Below are 22,463 nucleotides of genomic sequence, written 5' to 3'. Positions count from 1 at the left end.
CATGACTTTTTGATAAAGAAGAGACCTTTTTGGTAAAAGTGAAAAGTGCTCTGAGGCTGCATATGGCTTTCATTGTCCTACTAATGAAATGCAAGTAGATTCCATTCCAGTGGTCACTGCCCTGTCCAGAGTAGGACCCCTGTGTTGTCTGAATGTCTTGGTGGTTTTACTGCAGACTTGGACATGCTGTCACATCCAGGTCTGCATCAGAGCTTCAGGCCAACAGCAGCTCAGATGCTCGGCGGCGCAAACGGTAGCAAGTAGAGCATGTCTCTGTCATCAAAGCTCCAGCGGGTTCATGCTCCGACTGTCACACCTCTTTTGAAGTCAGAGAGGTTATGTTGGCTGTGCAGCTAGCGGAAAACACAATAAAGTCTAGCAGTTCCACTCATGCCCCTTCAGCAGCTGGGATTTGTGTTTTTGTTTGTTTGGAATCTTCAAATCTGCCTTTGGCATTCAGCCTAGCTGTGTTTTTCAAGTTTCTAAGTAGGTTTTCAGTGTTATGCCTCAATTTTTAGTCCACCCTTACTGGTCTTGGAACTGTGTCAGGTTAGGATTACAGTATCTTGTCTGAATAGCTGATACAGTATGCAAATGTTAGGGAAAGTTCCCCGCTGCCCTGAATACGTTTATGGTTTTAGCATAACACCATAGCCTGCTATCAGCTCTGCCCTGCTCTTGGCTTGCCCTGCATGCAAAAACGGACCACAAAGGGCTTCACTCATAGCGCCGTAACGCCACATCATAATGCCTTTTCAACTGACACTGGCTGCAAGGCAAGAAACAGTGCCTTCAGCACTCAACTAGCCTACACTGACCTCAGCAGAGAGAGCTGGCACTTACCTTAATGCATTTAGAATGCAGTTATAGTCAGTAATAGCCAGTTCATGTTGCAGTTAAATGGCTCAGTTGTTGTGCATATATGAGTTGAAGATCAATATGTTCAAATGAACAAATATGGATGTCTTTTAGGGGAAAGTAGTTTTAATCTGCATGGGCTCGATGCAGAAATACAGGAAAAGCTCAATATGGAACAGCTTTTCTTTCTCACGACTCCCTACTCATTGTGTTTGGTGTTTACTCCCATACTGTGACTTTGAGTATGTATATAATATACATTAAACTGTGAAACCTATTTCTAGCATTACAAGGACGTAAATGGTAGAAATGTGATCGTATATCCATGGGTTCAGGCGTCTTGATGCACTAGCTCATTATTTATGTAAAGAAAGGTGTACTATACTGTCACAACAGTAAGTGTTAACATAAAAACAACATATTTTCTGCAACAGTTAAATTGTCTTTGTAATGTATTGGTGAATGCCCCAAGGACTGACAATTTATTATTTTATATAATGTATTATTGGGTGTGTGTACACATTCATTCAAATTAGTGTGCCCTCATGCTTTGAAAGTGTCTTTACACACAGACTCATAGACACACACAGAGACACATACACACACAGAGACACACACACGCACAGAGAGACACACACACACACACACACAGACAGACCCATATATACACACGCACACACACACACACACACACACAGACACACAGACAGACCCATATATACACACATACACACACATACACACACACACACACACACACACACACACACACACACACACACACAGAGAGAGAGAGAGATAGACAGACGCACACAGAGACACACCCACACAGAGGCACACACACAGACACACGCATCAGTTTCACTTTTTCCCCCTCTGTGTCAATGCAGACAAACATTCACACAGTTTTTCACATATAGAGCAACTGGGCTGTAGGGCTGGTAGCATCTTATCTCAAAGCAGTGCGCTGTGAATGTGAGTTCAGATAAATCTTTAGATCCCTGGCAAGTATTAATAGCCCACTTAAGCTATTTAAAAGGCCTAGTTTCCAGGGAGCTTTGTCTTGGCTTTCAAAAGCTCGTCTCCTTTTCGCTGATCCCAGAACAGTACCGTATCAGCCGCTTCTGTCGTGACGCTTCAGGTAGAGCTCACAGGTTGTAAACATAAAGTAGAGGACACCGGTTGTGGTAGAGCACACAGGTTTGAAACATAACACCATGCTTTACAGGGATCTACATCATATCTTCTCAAGTGTTTTGACATGCCTCCCAGGTGCTGCTACACTGTAAACCCCCCAGCTCACCATCCATGTAGAAAAGTCTCTGATGCAGTGGTTAACATGGGATGAACACAAACACATTCTTCAGTACCCCTTTGGATGATGCGTTTCAGTGATTCCGTCTGTGCAGTAACCATACAAGGTATAGGTCTGAAGCATGCCATGAATGAATCCCAAGCAGCCAATCCAGTTATTGTGTTATGTGTTACGCGAGCTTAGCAGCAGATTATAATTGTCAGCTTGGAGTGTGAAGTATGACTGTAGTCCAGGGGGTTTGTAGAAATATCCAGGAAATAGCCTAATGAAAGATTGTGTCAGGGGAGGTGTCTGTGGTGTGTCGTGCAGTTCCATATGCACTGATTGGGGTAACCGACAGGTTCAAAGATTAAACTAAATTTCTTCAAAATTGCTTCTGCAAGACATTGCACTCTTTCTCCAAACTTGCTGTTTAAATTGAATCTTGACGACCAATGTCTCCACCACCCTTGGCCATAGCCTACTCCTCAAGTCATGTTTTAGTTTCATGCTTAAGATTGCACGGAATGGTTGGTTAAGAGCTCTCTCATCAATTCTGCTCGTTTGTGTACAGTTGGGCATCTTTAGAGTTTTCATGCCAAGTTACCTGCTTCCTTACCTTGATGCTTGCTTAAGCCGCTATTAGCTTACAGTTTAGATGAAGTATTACTTGCTGTAGCGGTGGGAATTGATTTAAGGAGCTTCGGGGAAATTGGATTTCCTATGTGGATGTAACCTAAGTTCAAGCAAGAAGGAAAACAGTTAGGAATCAAGGACGGATCCCACATTATACCTGGCTAACTCATGGATATAGTGTAGCTTCATGTTCTTCTCACTCATCTCTGGTTCTAGTTGGTCATGTTTGATTCCACATAAACCTTCTTGAGGTTTGAGCCTGCCCAAGTAAACTGGATCTTGTCATAGTGTCAAGTGATCAGATTAATAGGCGCTATTCCACTGCAGGAACTCTGGGCCCTTCCCAGGTTGTGCCAACGTTTACAGGAATGTTGCCCTTCCAGCCTTTCTGTTTACATTGTGGTGCAGGAACTACGGACCTACAAGTTATGTGGTCTAAGATTTCGCTCTACGATTGCAATTCCGAGCACGACAAAATAATGATATATTTCTCCAGTGCCAGCGCCAACATTAGACCTTTTAAACCACATATTTTCTAGATAGTGTTCAGATTAGGCAACCTCAAGCTTCATGGCAGCTGTAATGACTTGATAAATGAATATATACCTGCCACCATTATGATTAATTAAAGCCTGTATTTCAGCTGACATTTAGCTTGAGTTCATTCAGTGACACAACCAGCTAACAATGTAAGCTATCATTTCTTTTGCTGTATTCATTGCGTAACCACGGGTAAATCTTGCTGGTGTTATAAATGGTCCTTGTTGCTGTCTTCCAGTCATGTTAGGTTTAACCAATAAGCATTAACCATCAGTGCAGGTTCCACCCAGCAGTTTCAGGGTCGCACAGACGTACCTAGTACACTGTACTTATTTCACCCACAAAAACAGCCCTGAAAGAGGTCCTACAGGGGCAGTTCCTGCAGTGGAAAACCACCATATGAGCACTCTCTCTCTCTCTCTCTCTGTAGCTGTTTTCTTAAGTGGACATTGCTTAAGTTAATGTCATTGTTGAACAAGGTCGATCTACCCATTTCAGAATTCAGTCATCTCTCATAACTAAATGAGTTGGCAATGAATGCTTGGCCACCAGAAATGAAATGAATACGCAAAACATTACACACTATTCAATTTCAAGTTTTGTTAGTGTCGTCCAGATAAGGGAAGTTATGTAGCTGGCGTGTAAAACTCCAAATGTTTTTTTTTTTTTTTTTTTTTGTGAAATAAAATAATTATCATTACACTGGAAATAATTAATTAAGTTTTGGAGAAATCATGTTGGTAGATTCTCCTTCCTTCCTTCATTTTTTCATGACTGCAAATATCCTCTGTAGATCTCATTGCCTTTTATTAATGATCACTTCATCCTTTTGTCAACTGAATTACACCAGTATGCATAATATTTGCATATGAGTTCTCAGAAACAGCTGCTTCTTTCTCAATTGCTTCCCCACACTAGCAAATTAGCCTGTGCCACTGTACTGTCAGTGTGAAGTGTTTGTTTGTGCTCAGTCTCAGCTCAATTATCCACCTATTCATTTAATGAGTTAGCTAGTTGGCTAATTAGTAAGAAAGTTAGTTACGTTGAGGCAGTGCAGAACGTTACCTGTGTATTTTTTTTTATCATTGTACGGTTCACTGACTTCCTGGGAATGGCTCAGTGACAGTAACCTGGATAATCATGATAGAGCTCAAGCAACTGTACTAAGCACAGGGTTCTAGAAAGTTCTAGAGTTGCCTGGTTCTGTCTGCCATTCAAATGGCAGCGATATCCTTAGTCTGCCAGTTGGACCAGGGAAAATAATGGTATGCCACTGCCCCATTCACAAGGTAAAATGTCTTTCATATTGGTGACTCGTTGTTAGCATCTCTGGCCTCATATCTTGGACCCTCCCTCATTTCCCCTCGCCACTCTCCTCCCCTTCATCAAGGTCACTCCACTTCCTGTTCTCCTCTCTCCACTGCTAAACCCCCTCCACACATTTTTGACCATTCCTTTACCACCCCCCTCTCTGCCCTGATTCAAGTACCCATCCCTCCCCTCGTCCCCATTCTGATCAGGGCAGCAGCTTCGGACCCAGCGACACTAAGAAGCTGAACAAACTGATGAAGACGGCTGGCTCTGTGCTGGGGACTACTCTGGAGCTCCTAGAGTCGGTTGTTGAGAGAAGGATGTTGAACAAACTGCTCAACGTAATGGGCAACACTCACCCCCCCTGCACGATCTCCTGGTCAGACAGCAGAGTGTATTCCGTTGGAGACTCCTTCAACGCCGCTGTATAAGAACCACTACAGGAAATCATTCCTGCCCACCGCAATAGCAATATAGAATGGCTCCCCTCTGTGCTGGGAGAAGAGGCTTATCCTCTGAGTGGAAATGCACACTGCATATTCTACATTTAATTGGCACAGTTAGAGCTATATCTCAAATTCTACTATTTTATTCCATTTATGTTCTATTTTATTTATTTTATCTAGTAATATTGTAGTTTGAATATATATATATATATATAGTGGTATATATATATATATATATATATATATAGTGGTATATATATATATATATATATATATATATATATATATATATATATACACACACACACACACACACACACACACACACACACACACACACACACACACATACATTTCTTAATATTGTGGTTTTTTTTTAACCAAACTCAGTTTTTGTGTAAGGCACGTCTGTCTTTCTCTCTTTCCCCTTCTCTCGTTCCCCGACTCTCTGGACAGCTAATCCCAGAATGCTGGTGCTCTCCTGGCCGCCTTTTTCCCCCCACCAAGTCACTGGAGCAACTATATATAGCCCTGTCACACATGATCATGCTCTCCCTCAGTGATACTGAGGTAGCCCAGCCTCACCCAGCCAAGGCCAGCCCTCAACCATCCATCAGCCGACTGAGTCTCACATGATTACAACCGGTGTGATCAGATTTGTGTTCGGTGTTTTGAGAGCCACAGGCCCTTGTTCTCCCTCCTGGGGCTGTGTTCACCTCACTCTGCAGTATGCGAGGCGGCTCTCTGAGTCTTGCGAGGAATGATCAATAAGCTGTGAATTAATTTTGGTAAAAGCACCCGTCTCCTCTTGAGAGGAGTTTATTAAATGGTGCCGCTATCAGCATAATCATCAGGCACACTCGCTCATTGGCATTTGTTTAGTGCACCTGTTTCTTTATTCACTTGACTGGGCTCGTAAACCATTTCCCTCTCTCTCTCTCTCTGCCCCCCGCCCTTCTCTCTCCCCATCCCTCTTTAGACTGTCTCTTCAAGCTGTGCCCTATGAATAGGTACTCCGCTCAAAAGCAGTTCTGGAAAGCAGCGAAGCCAGGGGGCAACAGCACAACAGACACAGTGCTGCTCAACAAACTGCACGTGAGTGACTCCAGACTCCCACATCTCTGTTAAAGCCACTGATAAATCCCACTGATAAGTCACAAAAGCCATGCTGTCAGCCAATGAAACAAGGAGCAACTGTCTTAATCAGGTTCCCTACCTTAAGGACAGCTGTTATTAGTGTAGGTGTAATCTGATAATGTTACAATGAAGTATTGTGAGGCTAGGCGATACCCAAGCCTCGTTATTATCATGTTACAATGAAGAATTAGGAGGATAGGGATTGCCCAACACTTTTGATTATTGTAATTATCTATCTATAGACCATATAGATGTATCTGTATGTCCACAGTGTGTGCACACAGTGTGCATTGTGGAGGCTGGGTCAGTACAGTGTAGTGTTTTAGAGCACTGCACTGATACTCTTGTAATGAGAATTACAGGTGACATCATGGGATATGGGAAAATGGGATATGATGAAAGTTATTGAGGTCACAACGTAGCTACATATCAAAATGCATGGTTAGGAAGGAATCAAAGTGTAAAGCTTTGCACAAAGGTAAACAGACACACAGGTTTGCACCAAAAAGTTCTCATTTACAGAGTGGAGAATTCATCCCTTGAATGTGAATGTTTTTTCTTTTGCTCTGCATAAGCAGTGTTTTGATTTGTCTCTTTTTCTTTCTCTCTCTCTCTCTCTCTTTCTGCCTCTTAGCATGCTGCCGACCTGGAGAAGAAACAGAATGAGTCAGAGAACCGAAAGTTGCTGGGCACAGTCATCCAGTATGGCAACGTCATTCAGGTAGCCAGAGCACTCCCACAGCCCTCGGCAGGCCCAAATCGAGTGCTCCGATGTAGGCGTGATGAGCCTTTTGTTTGAACTGAATTTGTGTACGAATCGCATTGGATTGTAGTCAGTATCAGTGTGCAGCGATAAGCTCAAGCTGCATGCATGAAGTCATCCTCATTTAGCAAATGGCACGGCGCACCTGGCACAAGGGACATGGAGCTGGAGAGAGGAAATGGCCGTGTAGCCTCACGTTGGATAGACGCCATGCCATTAGTGCTGTGGTGATGATACACATAATGCATCTCAGTGTTCCAAATCAAGCCTTATATTTATCTCATTCTCTCTCTCTCTCTGTCTCTCTCTCTATATGTGTGTGTGTGTGTGTGTGTGTGGATGTGTGTGTGAGAGAGAGTGCTTGTGTATATGTATTTTTTGTTTGTTTGTGTGGGTGTGTTTGAATCTCTGTGTGTAAATGTTTATGTGTCTGTGCACCACATCAACCTCAGCTTCTGCACTTGAAAAGCAATAAGTACCTAACCGTGAACAAGCGGCTGCCCGCCCTGCTGGAGAAGAACGCCATGAGGGTAACGCTGGACTCCGCTGGCAACGAGGGCTCCTGGTTCTACATCCAGCCCTTCTACAAGCTGCGCTCGATAGGAGACAGTGTGAGTGCCGAACCAAAATGAAATGCCTCTTCACTCTATGTTTTACAGTGGAGACAGACAGCGTATTTGATTGCTTCGCGCAGATACGAGGGCATTCGTTTGTGTCAGTGCAAGAATGGGAACTGGAGTGGCGATGCAAGCACTAAACTTTCTTGTCTAGACAGCATAAACAGCCCTTTTAGAAATCGCACTGATGAAAAGTAGCTGGCCTTTTTTATCCAGTAGTCATTCATTTGTTGAATCCAAGAAATTGGTGTGTCTGTGTGTGTGTGTGTGTGTGTGTGTGTGTGTGTGTGTGTGTGTGTGTTTTAGGTCAGTGTTGCTGTCTTGATTGAGCCCTTATGTATGTGTTTTAGTTAATGTATTGAATCCAAGGAATTGGAAGTGTGTGTGTGTGTGTGTGTTTTAGGTCAGTGTTGCTGTCTTGATTGAGCCCTTATGTATGTGTTTTAGGTAATTTATTGAATCCAAGGAATTGGAAGTGTGTGTGTGCGTGTGTGTGTGTTTTAGGTCAGTGTTGCTGTCTTGATTGAGCCCTTATGTATGTGTTTTAGGTAATTTATTGAATCCAAGGAATTGGAAGTGTGTGTGTGTGTGTGTGTGTGTGTGTGTGTGTGTGTGTGTGTGTGTGTGTGTGTGTGTGTGTGTGTGTGTGTGTGTGTGTGTGTGTGTGTGTGTGTGTGTGTGTGTGTGTGTGTGTGTGTGTGTGTGTGTGTGTGTGTGAGGTCAGTGCTGTCTTGATTGAGTCCTTATGTAAGCTGAGTGCAATGACTGGGCCGTAGCTCCCTGTGAGAGCTGTGTGTCGTGTCAGAGCTCCTGGGGACAGTGTCCCAGCTAAGACTATTAACACCATGCCCTCTGCCCCCACTCACTCACTCACACCTCCAACCGCTTAAGCTTAGGCTGTAGAAATAGCTGTCACTGGAGAGCAGAACCATGGAGAAATATTAACAGAAAAAGGGTTGTGAACAAAAGCATGTTTTAAACAGCATGATGAAACACAATCATCACTAGGGGGCGCAATGGTGTGCACAAATATGAGTATTTTTGCTCCTCAGCCCAAAAGCACAGTCTTTGCCGTACTGGTGCGGTATGTTTTCTAGTGTGCATACAAAACATGTAAAGAAAACAAAACACATTTTTTATTCCCAGTCGTCCGGACAACTTTTTGACCAATCACTACCATTTTGTACATTACTATATTATTGTCTTTTTTATTATATAATCTTGAGGAGACTGTTACATCAACATCAGCTATAATTTTAATGAAATGGAACTCTGGCATAAAAATGAATTAATTAAATATAAATGGCATTCATATTTAAAAGTTTCCTTTAGCTAGCTAGCTAGCTAGCTAGGTTTATAAAATTGCATAAAATACTGTTGTACGGTTTATATACAGAGTGGCTTATAGTTGGTAGTAAGGTTGATGGAAATGGGTTTGTTTGCATAAATTCACGCTTGTTGCAATTTTATTAGGTGTTTCTGTTAATGTTGCCCTGACAACCTTACGTTTTGATCCCGCAACCGTTTACAACTACCTTGATTAGGCTGATGGAAACTTTTCATTAGCCAAACTGTCATGATTGCGCTTAAAATATACTAATGAGTTTGGTGGAAACCCAACTTTTGTCATTAAACATGAGGACAATGAGATCTCAAAATACATTCTTGAGCAATTCCTTTGGTGACACCTCAGTGTGTCTGTGTGTGAGTCAGGAAGATGTAATTTCTGTTGTCTGTCTAGTTAGGGACACCCTGATGACTGCTGAGTTTGTATCTGCAGGTGGTGATTGGAGATAAAGTGGTCCTTAACCCTGTGAACGCAGGCCAGCCTCTACACGCCAGCACTCACCAACTAGTGGACAACGCAGGCTGCAACGAGGTGTGTATGCTGATTTATAATCTACATACAGACTCGTTAATGTGTATACACACACACACACACACACACACTTACTCATTCAGGAATGTGTGGGGGAAAGAATGTGTGAAAGAATAATTCTACATTGCTTTCTTCTCAGGTGAACTCTGTGAATTGCAACACGAGTTGGAAAATAGTTTTATTTATGAAATGGAGTGACAACAAAGAGACCATACTCAAAGGGGTAAGTTATGGGATGTGATCAGTGCAGTTAGTTTCATTACAACTTTGTTTTTTAAAATGGGATTGGTCATCACTGTTCTCTCTCTCTCTCACACTCACTCACTCACTCACTCACTCACTCACTCACTCACTCACTCACTCACTCACCCTCACTCACTTACTCACTCACTCACTCTTTCTCTCTCTCTCTCTCACTCACTCACTCACTCACTCACTCACTCTTTCTCTCTCTCTCTCTCACTCTCACTCACTCACTCACTCACTCTTTCTCTATCTCTCTCACTCTCACTCACTCACTCACTCACTCACTCACTCACTCACTCACTCTTTCTCTCTCACTCTCACACTCACTCACTCACTCACTCACTCACTCTTTCTCTATCTCTCTCACTCACTCACTCACTCACTCACTCTTTCTCTCTCTCTCACTCTCACTCACTCACTCACTCACTCACTCACTCTTTCTCTATCTCTCTCTCTCTCTCTCACCCTCACTCACTCACTCACTCACTCACTCTTTCTCTCTCTCTCACTCTCACTCACTCACTCACTCACTCTTTCTCTATCTCTCTCTCTCTCTCTCACCCTCACTCTGTGCTTCAGGGTGATGTAGTGAGGCTGTTCCACGCTGAGCAGGAGAAGTTCCTCACGTGCGATGATCACAGGAAGAAGATTTATGTCTTCCTTCGCACCACTGGCCGCCAGTCTGCTACCTCTGCCACAAGCAGCAAAGCGTTATGGGAAGTAGAGGTGAGTTCAGTTTGATTCAGTTCCCACTGTGTGCCTAGTTCAGTTGTAGGTTCTTACCACGTGACATTGTGTGTTATATTGAGTGGTTCAGTAGATGCTTTGGTCCAAGTAGAATCAGAATTTGCAGGTGCTTGTGTCCTCTGCTAAACCTTGGCACTACTTGCACCATGCCAAGTCGGTCAGGTTTGTAGCTTTTTTACACATTCAGTGTGTCTCTCTGTGCTTCCCTCCTGCCTCAGGTGGTGCATCATGACCCCTGCCGTGGCGGAGCCGGCTACTGGAACAGCCTGTTTAGGTTCAAACACCTGGCCACAGGCTGCTACCTGGCTGCTGAGGTAAGTGAGGTGTTTGGTGGTCTTTTAGGGATTACCCCCCCCCCCCCTTCCTTCCTCTTGCTCCCCTTCAGGCTGTCCCTCTTCTCTGAGCCTCCCGCTTCCAAGTAAGTTTCACCTAAATGCGGTAATGGGGATATTTAGTAGCATTCAGGAAAGGACGTGACGCAGTGCGAGTAAAAAGTTCTCTCTCTGTCTCTCTCTTTTTGCAGGTGAACCCAGACTATGAGGAAGAGTGTCAGGAGTCTCGGTCCTCTGTAAGTAATCCTCCGGGGTGTGTGTACGTGTGTACGTGTGTACGTGTGTGTACGTGTGTGTACGTGTGTGGGATCCTGGCTTTCTCTAAAGTCTGTGGTGGGTTTGTTTTATTCTTTAGGTGGGGGATTTTGTTCCCTTTGACATTCAGGTACTGTGATGTAGCCTCTTGGTGCATGTGTGTCCAATCAGTCTGCATCTCTGCATACTCCTTTATGCTCTTCTAATATGCAGATCCGCTTCAGCCCAGTGCATTGACACATTTTGTGAAGCATCTTTCTGTTAATTCTAGCTGTGTGTGCATGTGTGTTTGCCACTGCTCACTTTTTTAAAACTCTAAATGCAAGTCTGCTGTGTTATGACCTGTTATGCTTCAGTAGGACAATCATTTGAATAATGTTAGAATCACATTTCCACCCATGACTAATTAGGAAGTGCATTGTAGGTATCGGCACCATATTTGCAAACGTATGGTGCAAGCTACCCAATATACACATAAACATTTGTATTTATTTATTTCACTTACCTCTTACTTTTACTTTTAGTCCTGTATTGCTGCATGAATTCAAGTTCCGATTTTTTTTGTGATTGAGGGTTCTGTTCGGATCCTACCACAGGGTGTCATCCCTCCATAACAAATGCAGCCAGCTATGCTCAGCCTTGCCTCTAGATGGCAGTATTATTCCCCACATCACCTCTTATTGAGCCCTGCTCTGTGCTGGGGAAATGTGGCCACGTTGTTTATTAAGGTGGGACTCTGTGATTTCATCACGTGTCAGATTGATTTAATTTCCTAAGATGAAACAAATTGCTCCTGCAAGATTTGAAGAAAATGACAGCTTACGGTTCGATTTCAAATCTAATTTACATCTAAGTAGGCCATTATGGGTTTTTAGAGATGTAATTCAATCTGTTCAGTTGATTGCTTTGTCCTGAGCGCAGTTTATGTTTGGGCTTGTCAGTTCAACAGTTTCAACACTTACCTTGCTGTTTATAGTTGTCTTGTGAGACAAACTATAAACCAACTTGAAAGAGACTCGGAAAGTGCAGACTTCCGCCAAGGCCAAATGTCCTATCTTGCAATGTCGACGAAAGTGAAAAATAATTAGTGGATCCGCCCAGTGATTCGGATCTGCTCCAAAATGTAATGGGTCCTTCCTCGGGCCATGCTACACCCGTCTGCCAAGTTTCATGAAAATTTGCGTACTCATGCTGACAGACAAATCTGAACCGAAAACAAAAAAACAAACAAATGAACCGATTGATTCAGCTAACCAATCAGTTCAAGTGGCTAATTGGGTCACATACTTGAAGGTAAACAGGCTCAGGTGAGAGTCTTGGTATGCTGGTGCTGGTGTTGTCCCCCTGACTCCTGTCTCCTGTCTCCTGTCTCCTGCAGTTGGACTCGGAGCACGAGGCCCTCAGGGCACGTCTGCGCACCCCCAACGAGAAGGTCATGTACACGCTGGTGTCTGTTCCCGACGGCAACGACATCTCCTCCATCTTCGAACTGGACCCCACCACCCTGAGAGGGGGGGACTCATTGGTACCCAGGTATGGAGATGTAAAAAAAATCCCCCCAGCTGATAAAAAGTCGTGTTTTGACTATGCTAGTGAGAGGCGAGGCCCACGCGCTCATGATCCAGAAACCAAAGAGCGGAGGGAGAGATCTGACGCCACGAGAGCCATCGACGCTCACCTGTGTGTGTGTGTGTGTGTGTGTGTGTGTGCGCGTGTGCGTGTGAATTGTTTGTGTTGGTGGACATTTCCTCCTGAGGTGAGGTGTGGGCTGACGATCTAAGCCCAACTGTGCTGCTCTGAGTGTGTGAACTTGTAAGCCTGTGGTGAGCACACACTGTTTACTTGCTCCCCCCGCCCCCATACAAACACACACACACACACACACACACACACACACACACACACACACACACACACACACACAACTCCTCTCTCACCCCGAGCTTCCACCCCAGCCGAGGACAGCCAGGGTGAAGGCCCCCCAGGGGGTTGGGTGATTTGGGAGGGGGGAAGGGGATCTGTGTTGGCTGTGTGGGGATAGGGCAGATGAGCGGTGAAACCGCTGTTGGTGCCACCCTACCCCTTGGCTCAGATCAGTTTCCCTTGTGGTAGGACTGGGGCTCCTCTCTCCTCCTGTAGGCGAGCTTGGGAAGGGGTGCAGGGCCCACAGGAGGAGTGGCCTGACCAGAATCCATGCACCACAGATTCCTCAGTAGTAGCTGAGGCAATCAGCAACGTCTGCTGTTGAGAAACGTCCCGTTTGTGTGTGTGTGTGTGTGTGTGTGTGTGTGTGTGTGTGTGTGTGTGAGGGTGTGTGTGTGTGTGTGTGTGAGGGTGAGGGTGAGGGTGGCGGGAAGAGAAGGGCGAGTGAGTTGAGTGAAGGAGCGAGCGAGCGTGTGTGTGTGTGTGTGTGTGTGTGTGCGCATGGCCGGATTAACCATATGGGCAACTGGGCAACTGCCCAGGGGCACCAAGACTCCAGGGGCACCAAGCAACCGATGTATTTTTTATTTAAATTTTTTTTTTTCACAATTTGACGTTCCAAACACAATGCACAAACTCAGCGAAAGACGCACCAACAGAACGATCAAGATGAATCGGCAGCAACTTAGCGGTAATGCAGAACGACAGTTGAAAAAAGATAAAGAGTGTAGAAATGCGGCCACTTAAAAAAAAATGCGTTTGCAAAGGTTTGAACAGTGTAAATCTGTGTTTTTCAGAAGGCAAAGTGTGTGTGTGCGTGCTGTCTGCTCCCAATGGTTCTGAAATGATCGTTCGTTAGTGTACGTGTGTGTCACTAAATGCATAACCTCGCCGATGTTTATGATAGCCGTCATCACTTCTTGTTAGCTATTTAAGTTTTGGAAAGCTTTGTGAACTGCAATGCTTATTTGCGGTGCTGTGAGTTGGTTTAATGATAACTTAATCCAACTAACGTTGGATTGCTTTTTGTAATGTCAGATTTCATTGTTTGGTGTGCTACCTAATTGCAATGAAGATTGATAACTATACTATGCATTGTTATGAAAGTGCTATTAATGTCGCCATATACTGGTTGAAAGACGTAGGCTACTTGGCAGGCTTCCGACTTGTTTTTGGGCAAGTTCGATTAAATAAATAAAGCTTGATTTGTTTGTACATGTGCTCATGTTCTCCTTTTCTGTGTAGATTATAGCAGATTTAAGTCTGTATATCCTACTTAAGTACCAAAAGTAAAAGTATAAACTTTCTTATGATTCAGACGAATAATATACCTGTTTTTCATTTAATTTCATTTCATTAAGGTCAACAAAAGATAAAACAATAGTTCTGCACTGTATTAAGTTATGATTTCTAATAACATAAGTTCACATTAAACATAATTTACAGCATATGCATTAATTACTTTGGCAAGTTTGCTGTGATATAAGCGGGATAATGCACTGGGAGCAAGTGAGTTATGGAAAATAACCGCACTTCAGGGGGGTAAACGGTAGCATCCCCATGTCGAACGGTTATTTTCTTATAACTGACTTGCTCCCAGTGCATTATTCCTTACATAGGTTACATCAATGTATGGAAAATGTAGTGGAGCAGTATTAAGCAAAAAGTATGTATAAAAAAACAATCAAGTAAAGTACAGATACTCAGAAATAATACTTGAGTACAGTAAGAAAGTATTTCTACTCAAGGACCAATAGGTGGATAGGTATGGTTTGTGTTCTGCAGGGTGGGGGTAGGTGGGCACCAGAGAGTCACTGTTGCCCAGGGGCACCATGAAGTCTTAATACGGGCATGTGTGTGTGTGCTTGCAAAATCCTCAGAGTCCCTGCATCTTATCGTTGGTTTGAACGTGTTTATTTTTAATATACTGAAACATTAGCTTTCACAATGCGTACCAGGCAAGATTAACTAGTTAATTAACCAAGATTAATGAACTAATGTTAGAAAGCTAATTCTGCTTAGGGCACCCAAATGGCCTGCAGCTGCCCTGAAAATAATAGAAAAAGAAGAACTTTAGTAAAGCACATAATGATATTTATGATGAATATAAATGTACTTTTTTATTGCTATTTTGAATATATCTGCCTTTCTATATACTTTTTTTTTAATGTTTTCTAATGGGATTTAGAAATGTTGCGAGCCCTAATGTTAATGTGTGTGTGTGTGTGTGGGGGGGGGGGGGTCAATGCGGGTCTATATGGGTCTCTGAAGCAATCCAACTGCAAAACATTTCTAATTAACTAGTATGATACCATCTCTGCACTATATATCAATTAGGAAGTGAACATATTAGGTAGAAGTAGGAGCGTATGCTTTCACTTAATGCATTTCCTGTCAACACCATTATTCCTAGAAATCCTTCCCGCTCCTTAAGCTTGAAACTAATCAAATCTGGTGACTTTCATTTCTGTGTAGTATTCCTTTTCAGATTTCACACATATATCTATGTTTCAGTGTGTCTTTCAGTGTGTGTGTGTGTGTGTGTGTGTGTGTGTGTGTGTGTGGTGTGTGGTGTGTGTGTGTGTGTGTCTCTCCACATGTCTGTTTGTGTGAGTGAGTGAGAAACTCACTAGAATTGTCAGAACATTGGAGCCATGCAATTCTCCCACCATCTGCGAATGACAACCACATAAATGCAGCTTGCATGCCCACTCACCCATTCTCACACACACACACACACACACACACACACACAATTCCGTCACTCGTCATATCTCGAAAAACACCACCTCATCCTGGGTGGGTCCTGTTTGTGTCACCATGTTTCCAGACAGTGTGTTTTGTAAGCCTGTGTGAGTGGGAGGTGTGTGTGTTTTAAGACTCCTTTTGATAGCTCAAAAATAGTCAGGAAAGTCCCCCCCCCCCCCTGCTCAACGGCAGGAGCAGGAAGCCCAGGCAGCTGTCATGTTTCAGCAGCCCGCGTCCACAACGCTGTTGCAACATGCTCTGTAAAAGATCTTGTCACGTCTCTCTCTCTCTCTCTCTCTCTCTCCCCCGCTGATATGCAAAACAAGAAGCCAGGTATTGCGCAGCACCCCAGCCATCCATCACCTGTGCTTATTTCTCCCAGTATTTCTGGATCATGTCTATCTCTGTATGAGGTAATCAGCACTTCTTCAGAATTTGTGCCTTGGTCTGGAAAATCCCCAATCCCCAGCCAAAAAGATCCAAATCAGACCAGCGGGTTGGGGATGAGTAGAAATGAGTGTGAGAAGTGCCTATATCAAGAGATCACCCGCATTTTTATCTGTAAGTAAGTCTGTAAAAAAAAAAAAAAAGGACTGAATCTTGGTTTGTTTAGAGGAGATGGGTTGATACACCCACACATTGTTTTCATCTTACCTGTGTTTCTAGGCAGGTTTTATTTACGCCTCACGTGTGTTGACCAGTGTACTCTTAAACACCGGTGCACTTCCCAGAGGTTTCCATGACAATCCCTCTGTTGTCATGGTGTCGGTCAGAAAAGCCCAGCATTGCCTGATGGATGTGAAATGGTGCATTGTGGTGCGTTAGGTGCACATGCGCGCGCACACACACACACACACACACACACACACACACACACACACACACACACACACACACACACACACGTGTACGCCTGCACATACACACATGCTTGCAGCTCAGACACAAACATCATTTAATTCACCCTCATACAAACAGCCCCCACCCCCATCATCACCACAGACAGACACTCTCTCTCTTTCTGTCTCTCTTGGTCTCTCTCTCTCTCTCTCACGCACGCATGCACCCACTCACACACACACGTGCACGCATGCACGCGCGCACACACAGACACACTGTCACTGGAACACAGACACTCACACTCACTCACACATGCTGTTCCTGTTCAGCCAGCCATACCTGAAATAACCTCCTGCTGCTGGGGCCACAGGAGGCCGAAGGTGTGACTAATTATTTAGATTGAGCGTAGAGCACAGCTCTCTCTCTCTCACACACACACACACACACACACACACACACACACACACACACACACACACACACACACACTCAAACACTAAGCCTGTGAGGCAAATGGCCCATTACGCAACCAGGCCAAGAATACAGCTTGCGTACTGTGTCCGCACCTTGAGAGGCCTGCTGAGGTGTACAAGTTGGCAGAAGACAGCAGGTCCAAACTAGACCAGAAAAGATTCATTTATTCATTCATTCAGTTACACATTCATTCATCTATCAAGTCTTTTATTTTCTCCCTATTTATGTGTTCCCTTTTATTTTGGACGAACACTGCGAAGGACAGAAGGAAAAGAAGAGAAAAAAAAAAAACAGGATGAAGAGTTATGTGAACAAACGGTTGCCCACATGCAGGAAAGGAAAAGAGTGCCCGGAACAATTGAGCTGCCACTGGCAGGAGTTATTGAGTTCCCCTCGTGCGCAGAGTAGGCCGAGGGTGCCTGTGGCGGAACAATGGCGTCTTTTATGCAGACAGGTGTACAACCTGGGCCAAATCCTGCAGCTGCCCTCAGGCAAAATCACCTCCGTGTGTAGCCAACACTAGCAAACAAGCGTTCATTCCTGTGATTTCAAAGCTTGCTGAGCCAGTTGTTTGTCTGTAGTCATACATAGCAAAGTGACTTGCAGAAGACACACACATCGTACATAGTGCACAAACAGGTGTATGTTGTACATTGTAGATCAAATGGGCAATAGGATGGTCCAGGGCTATTTGAGTGTTTTTGTTTGATGTGCTTTGTCAAACACCATACTTCAGCAGCAGCGAGAACCATTTTATATGTGGAGTACCTCGTTGAATTGGACATGCCCCACGGAATACCTCTGCTCTGAAGAGCAGGCCGACACACAAAGACATATCGCTTCCCAAGCGCCTGCAGCCACAGCTCATTTAATTATCCCATCTCCACATCAGCCTTCCTCATCACATGAGCAGCAGGATCCGTCTGGAATTATTAGAATTTTTTTCCTAACTGCCTCTGCTTTTTCTCTTTCCCATCCATATTTCCTGTTCATAATTGCACTTAAAGGTCTTCACATGACCATGTGATGCTCATCGGGCTTTCCCCCAACTGCCACCAAAACCGAGAGGCTATTAAAGGTTTAAATTGATTTGGGGACGTTTCTGAAAATAGGGTTTCACGCTCATGACCGAAATTTATATTCTTTAAGGGCCAGCAGTGTCTTCAAAAAGTGTTTTCATTATAGGAAAATAACAGGATTTACACAGCAAATGCCGCTGATATGCTTGCACATTGATTGGTTCTACAATGAAGCTGCTCCTCACTGCTTGTGTGGAGTGGTATTTGTTTCACTGTTCTTTTTATTGCATTATGCTCTGTAGGTCGGTGCTTAACATTGAACAGTATTACTCCTTGTTCCTCGAGGAAACCTCACGTCTGAAATGGCTTGTGGCCTGAGGAGGGCTTTGCCCTAGAATGTGGTCTGCTCACCCATTTATGCTCTGTTCACTGAGCACTCTGACCTCTGTTCTTAGGAGCTCTTATGTGAGGCTGAGGCATCTCTGCACAAACACATGGGTCCACAGCACCATCCACCCCATCGACAAGGAGGAGGAGAAGCCTGTCATGCTGCGGGTAATTGATCGATAAAAAGAAAACCAAATATTTATTACAAAATGTGTGAGGAACATTTTCCCAAGAAGCTGTAAGAAACCTCCCTACTTCCTCTGTTTTAATTACTGAGCCTTTGACGGTTCTGTGACTCTGCTTGTCTGCAGATTGGCACGTCTTCAGTAAAAGAAGATAAAGAGGCCTTCGCCATAGTGCCAGTGCCCCCGGCCGAAGTGAGAGACCTGGACTTTGCCAACGACGCCAGCAAAGTGCTGGCCTCCATCGCGGGCAAACTGGAGAAGGGCACCATCACGCAGAACGAGAGGAGGTATGAGCGCTCAGGGAGCTCGCTGACAGCCTGGCACCTGTTAAGACATTCCTGGCCAGTCATGCCAGGGACCAGCAGCACCTGACGATGCCAGTCATGCCCGATTTGTTTTGTTGTTGTTGTTACTGTGCTGTAACTGAGATGGCTTGGCTTCATGTCATTTTGCTCACGTGTATGCCGTCTCTATCTTGTTTGTGTTTGTGTGCCTGCGCGCAGATTTGTCACCAAACTGCTGGAGGACTTGGTGTTCTTTGTGGTGGACATCCCCAACAGTGGGCAGGACGTGCTGGAGATCATGGTCAACAAGCCCAACAGAGAACGACAGAAGCTCATGAGGGAGCAGAACATCCTCAAACAGGTACACAGGTCCCCCCATCTACCCCAGCACAACCACTGTGGTTCCCCTTCAATCTCAGTCTGCTATAGAATCCAGATTACAACAATGGGCCACCATCACAATAACACAAGCACCCCTTGCCTGTTTGGTTTGCAGATCTTCAAGCTGCTGCAGGCACCCTTCACTGACAGTGGCGACGGCCCCATGCTCCGTCTGGAGGAGCTGGGCGACCAGCGCCACGCCCCCTTCCGCAACATCTGCCGCCTCTGCTACCGGGTCCTGCGCCACTCCCAGCAAGACTACAGGAAGAACCAGGTGACGTAGTGGAGTCACAGTTTGCCACCCCACATATGAGTTCTTTCATTCATCTAGATGCATTAGAGCAGCCAGGCCTTCCTGAGACCCGTTTGTGCCCTGTGGTACCTGACCCTTGCTGGACGGGTGGAGTGGTGTGGGGGGGGGTGTTGTTGATGTGGCCGAGCTCACAGACATGCCTTTGTTGGGGTTTGTGCGGAGACGCATCTAATTGGGGTGACGATGACTTGGCTGCCTCCTGACCCCTCCATGTGATTAGATTATGCTGTCTTTCATCCTGACACTTTAATCACTTACACACTGCCTCTGCAGTTCACACAGCTAAACCCGCTGACGCCCAAGTCTCACCCTGGTCCACAGCGCTGGTTTAGCTCCCTGGTCACTCAGTACTTTTCCTGCATTAGGCTGCATAGCATTGTGCCCCTAATGGTCTATACAGAAATCTATAAGGTGCACATAATGTGTTCATAAATCATGCTGTACCACAGTGCTCCTGGTTATACAACATTGTTTTACAGTAAGAGCTATATTGTGTACGGAAGCGTTTCCTACCATATGGTACACACATCTACTCATAAAGTATTCCTTTTGGCCAATTCAGACATTTATACCAGGATGAATCCTTTAAAGATGTGGGTATACAGCGGGTAAAATAAGTATTGAACACGTCACCATTTTTCTCAGTAAATACATTCCCAAAGGTGCTATTGACATGACATTTTCACCAGATGTTGGTAACAACCCAAGTAATCCATACATACAAAGAAAACAAAAACAAAAAAGTTCAGAAATGAACAGGGGAGGTGCAAAAAGGCATGGAAAGCCAAGACAACAGCTCAAATCTATCAGTAATTAGAAAGCAATCGGTCCCTTGTCAGTGCAAATTAATATCAGCTGGTTCAGTCCCAACTAATGGCCTATAACTAGGTCTCTCATTACCAAGGTGTCACACAAGAAACATCTCATGATGGGTAAAAGCAAAGAGGTCTCACAAGGCCTTCACAACCTTATTGTTGCATAACATACTGATGGCATTGGCTACAGATGCATTTCTAAACTTCTGAATGTTCCAGTGAGCACAGTTGGGGCCATAATCCGGAAGTGGAAAGAACATAATTTCACCATAAACTGGCCACGACCAGGTGCTCCATGCAGGATTTCTGACAGAGGAGTGAAAATTATTATCAGAAGAGTTGTCCAAGAGCCAAGGAAAGACCTGGAATTAGCAGGTACAATTGTTTCAAAGAAAACAATAAGTAATGCACTCAACCGCCATGACCTGTATGGCACGCAAGACTCCATTGCTGAAAAAAAGGCATGTTGAAGCTCGTTTAAAGTTTGCTGCACAACATTTGGAAAAGCCTGTGAAATACTGGGAAAATATAGTCTGGTCAGATGAGAACAAAATGTAACTCTTTGGATTCCATAATACACACCATGTTTGGAGGAGAAATGGCACTGCACATCACCCTAAAAACACCATACCAACAGTGAAGTTTGGAGGTGGGAACATCATGGTGTGGGGCTGCTTTTCAGCATACGGTACTGGCAAACTTCACATAATTGAAGGAAGGATGAATGGAAAAATTAGACATTCTTGATAAAAAATCTGCTGCCATCTACCAGGATGATGAAGATGAAACGAGGGTGGACATTTCCACAAGGCAATGATCCCAAGCACACAGCCAAGGAAACTCTCAATTGGTTTCAGAGAAAGGAAATATAGCTGTTAGAATGGCCCAGCCAATCACCTGACTTGAATCGAATAAAAAATCTATGGAAAGAACTGAAGATCAGGGTTCATAGAAGAGGCCCACTGAACCTTCAAGATTTGAAGACTGTTTGTGGGGAAGAATGGGCCAAAATCACACCTGAGTAATGCATACGACTAGTTTATCCATACAGGAGGCGTCTTGAAGCTGTCATTACCAACAAAGGCTTTTGTACAAAGTATTAAATAAATATCAGTAAACGTGTTCAATACTTTTTCCCTGTGTCATTTCTCATTTTTACACATAACTTAATTTCTGAACTTATTTGTTTTGGTTTCGTTGTATGTATGTATTACTTGGGTTGTTACCAACATCTGCTGAACATTTCATGTCAAAGGCACCTTGGGAAATATATTTACTGAGAAAAATGGTGACGTGTTCAATACTTATTTTACCCGCTGTATCTGAACAGCGGGTAAAATATATATATATTTTTGCATTATGTCTCTTCACTGCATGACCAATGCTGTGTGTCCCTGAATGTAGGAGTACATAGCCAAGCAGTTCCGCTTCATGCAGAAGCAGATCGGATACGACGTGCTGGCCGAGGACACCATCACCGCTCTGCTGCACAATAACCGCAAACTCCTGGAGAAGCACATCACAGCAGCCGAGATAGACACCTTCGTCAGCCTGGTCAGGAAGAACAGAGAGCCCAGGTGTGTGTGTGTGTGTGTGTGTGTGTGTGTGTGTGTGTGTGTGTGTGTGTGTGTGTGTTTGTGTGTGCGCAAGGAAGAACAGAGAGCCCAGGTGAGATGAAATCTCCGCACGTTACTGACAAGGGAAATGGAGCTTGCTGCTGTTTTATTAGATTGTGGTCAGTCTTGAGGGCTTTCAATGTCCGCATGTTGTTCTAATCAAATTTATGTTGTGTTGCCATACATGTCACATGACTTGGCCCAGTATAGACCAGATATTTGTCTAAATAGCACACTTCAGCTTGTATTCTAAAGTTCGATTCTTAAAGTCTAAATGGCCTGTGTGTGTGTGTCGTATGTGTGTGTGTGTGTGTGTGTGTGTGTGTGTGTGTGTGTGTGTGTGTGTGTGACGTGGTTTGTCAACCTGTGTATCCTCACCCGCTCAGCTAGACTGAGCAAGCAGACTTCATGCCTTAA

General features: G+C 44.3%; 1 protein-coding gene across 17 annotated transcripts in view; it reads left to right on the top strand.

Annotated features, from left to right (window-relative positions):
- The window catches only part of itpr1b (inositol 1,4,5-trisphosphate receptor, type 1b), a 109,132-nt gene that overhangs the window by 13,242 nt on the left and 73,427 nt on the right, over positions 1–22,463 (top strand). For 13 of the 17 annotated variants that reach the window (XM_031567207.2, XM_031567217.2, XM_031567203.2 and 10 more), the window contains exons 4-18: positions 6,065–6,180; positions 6,857–6,943; positions 7,438–7,596; positions 9,383–9,481; positions 9,621–9,704; positions 10,307–10,453; positions 10,693–10,788; positions 10,998–11,042; positions 11,162–11,191; positions 12,440–12,594; positions 18,521–18,620; positions 18,764–18,924; positions 19,141–19,282; positions 19,418–19,576; positions 21,835–22,007. In XM_031567207.2, coding sequence (XP_031423067.1) covers positions 6,065–6,180; positions 6,857–6,943; positions 7,438–7,596; positions 9,383–9,481; positions 9,621–9,704; positions 10,307–10,453; positions 10,693–10,788; positions 10,998–11,042; positions 11,162–11,191; positions 12,440–12,594; positions 18,521–18,620; positions 18,764–18,924; positions 19,141–19,282; positions 19,418–19,576; positions 21,835–22,007 — 1,753 coding nt within the window. The remainder of the gene's footprint in view (positions 1–6,064; positions 6,181–6,856; positions 6,944–7,437; positions 7,597–9,382; positions 9,482–9,620; positions 9,705–10,306; positions 10,454–10,692; positions 10,789–10,997; positions 11,043–11,161; positions 11,192–12,439; positions 12,595–18,520; positions 18,621–18,763; positions 18,925–19,140; positions 19,283–19,417; positions 19,577–21,834; positions 22,008–22,463) is intronic. The other 4 variants (XM_031567218.2, XM_031567219.2, XM_031567208.2 and 1 more) reach the window with 1 other exon arrangement.

The sequence above is a fragment of the Clupea harengus genome, chromosome 5, assembly GCF_900700415.2.
Source record: "Clupea harengus chromosome 5, Ch_v2.0.2, whole genome shotgun sequence".
NCBI classification, from domain to species: Eukaryota; Metazoa; Chordata; class Actinopteri; order Clupeiformes; family Clupeidae; genus Clupea; species Clupea harengus.
Note: the sequence above shows the minus strand (reverse complement) of the source record. Positions and strands in the feature narration are given on the sequence as shown.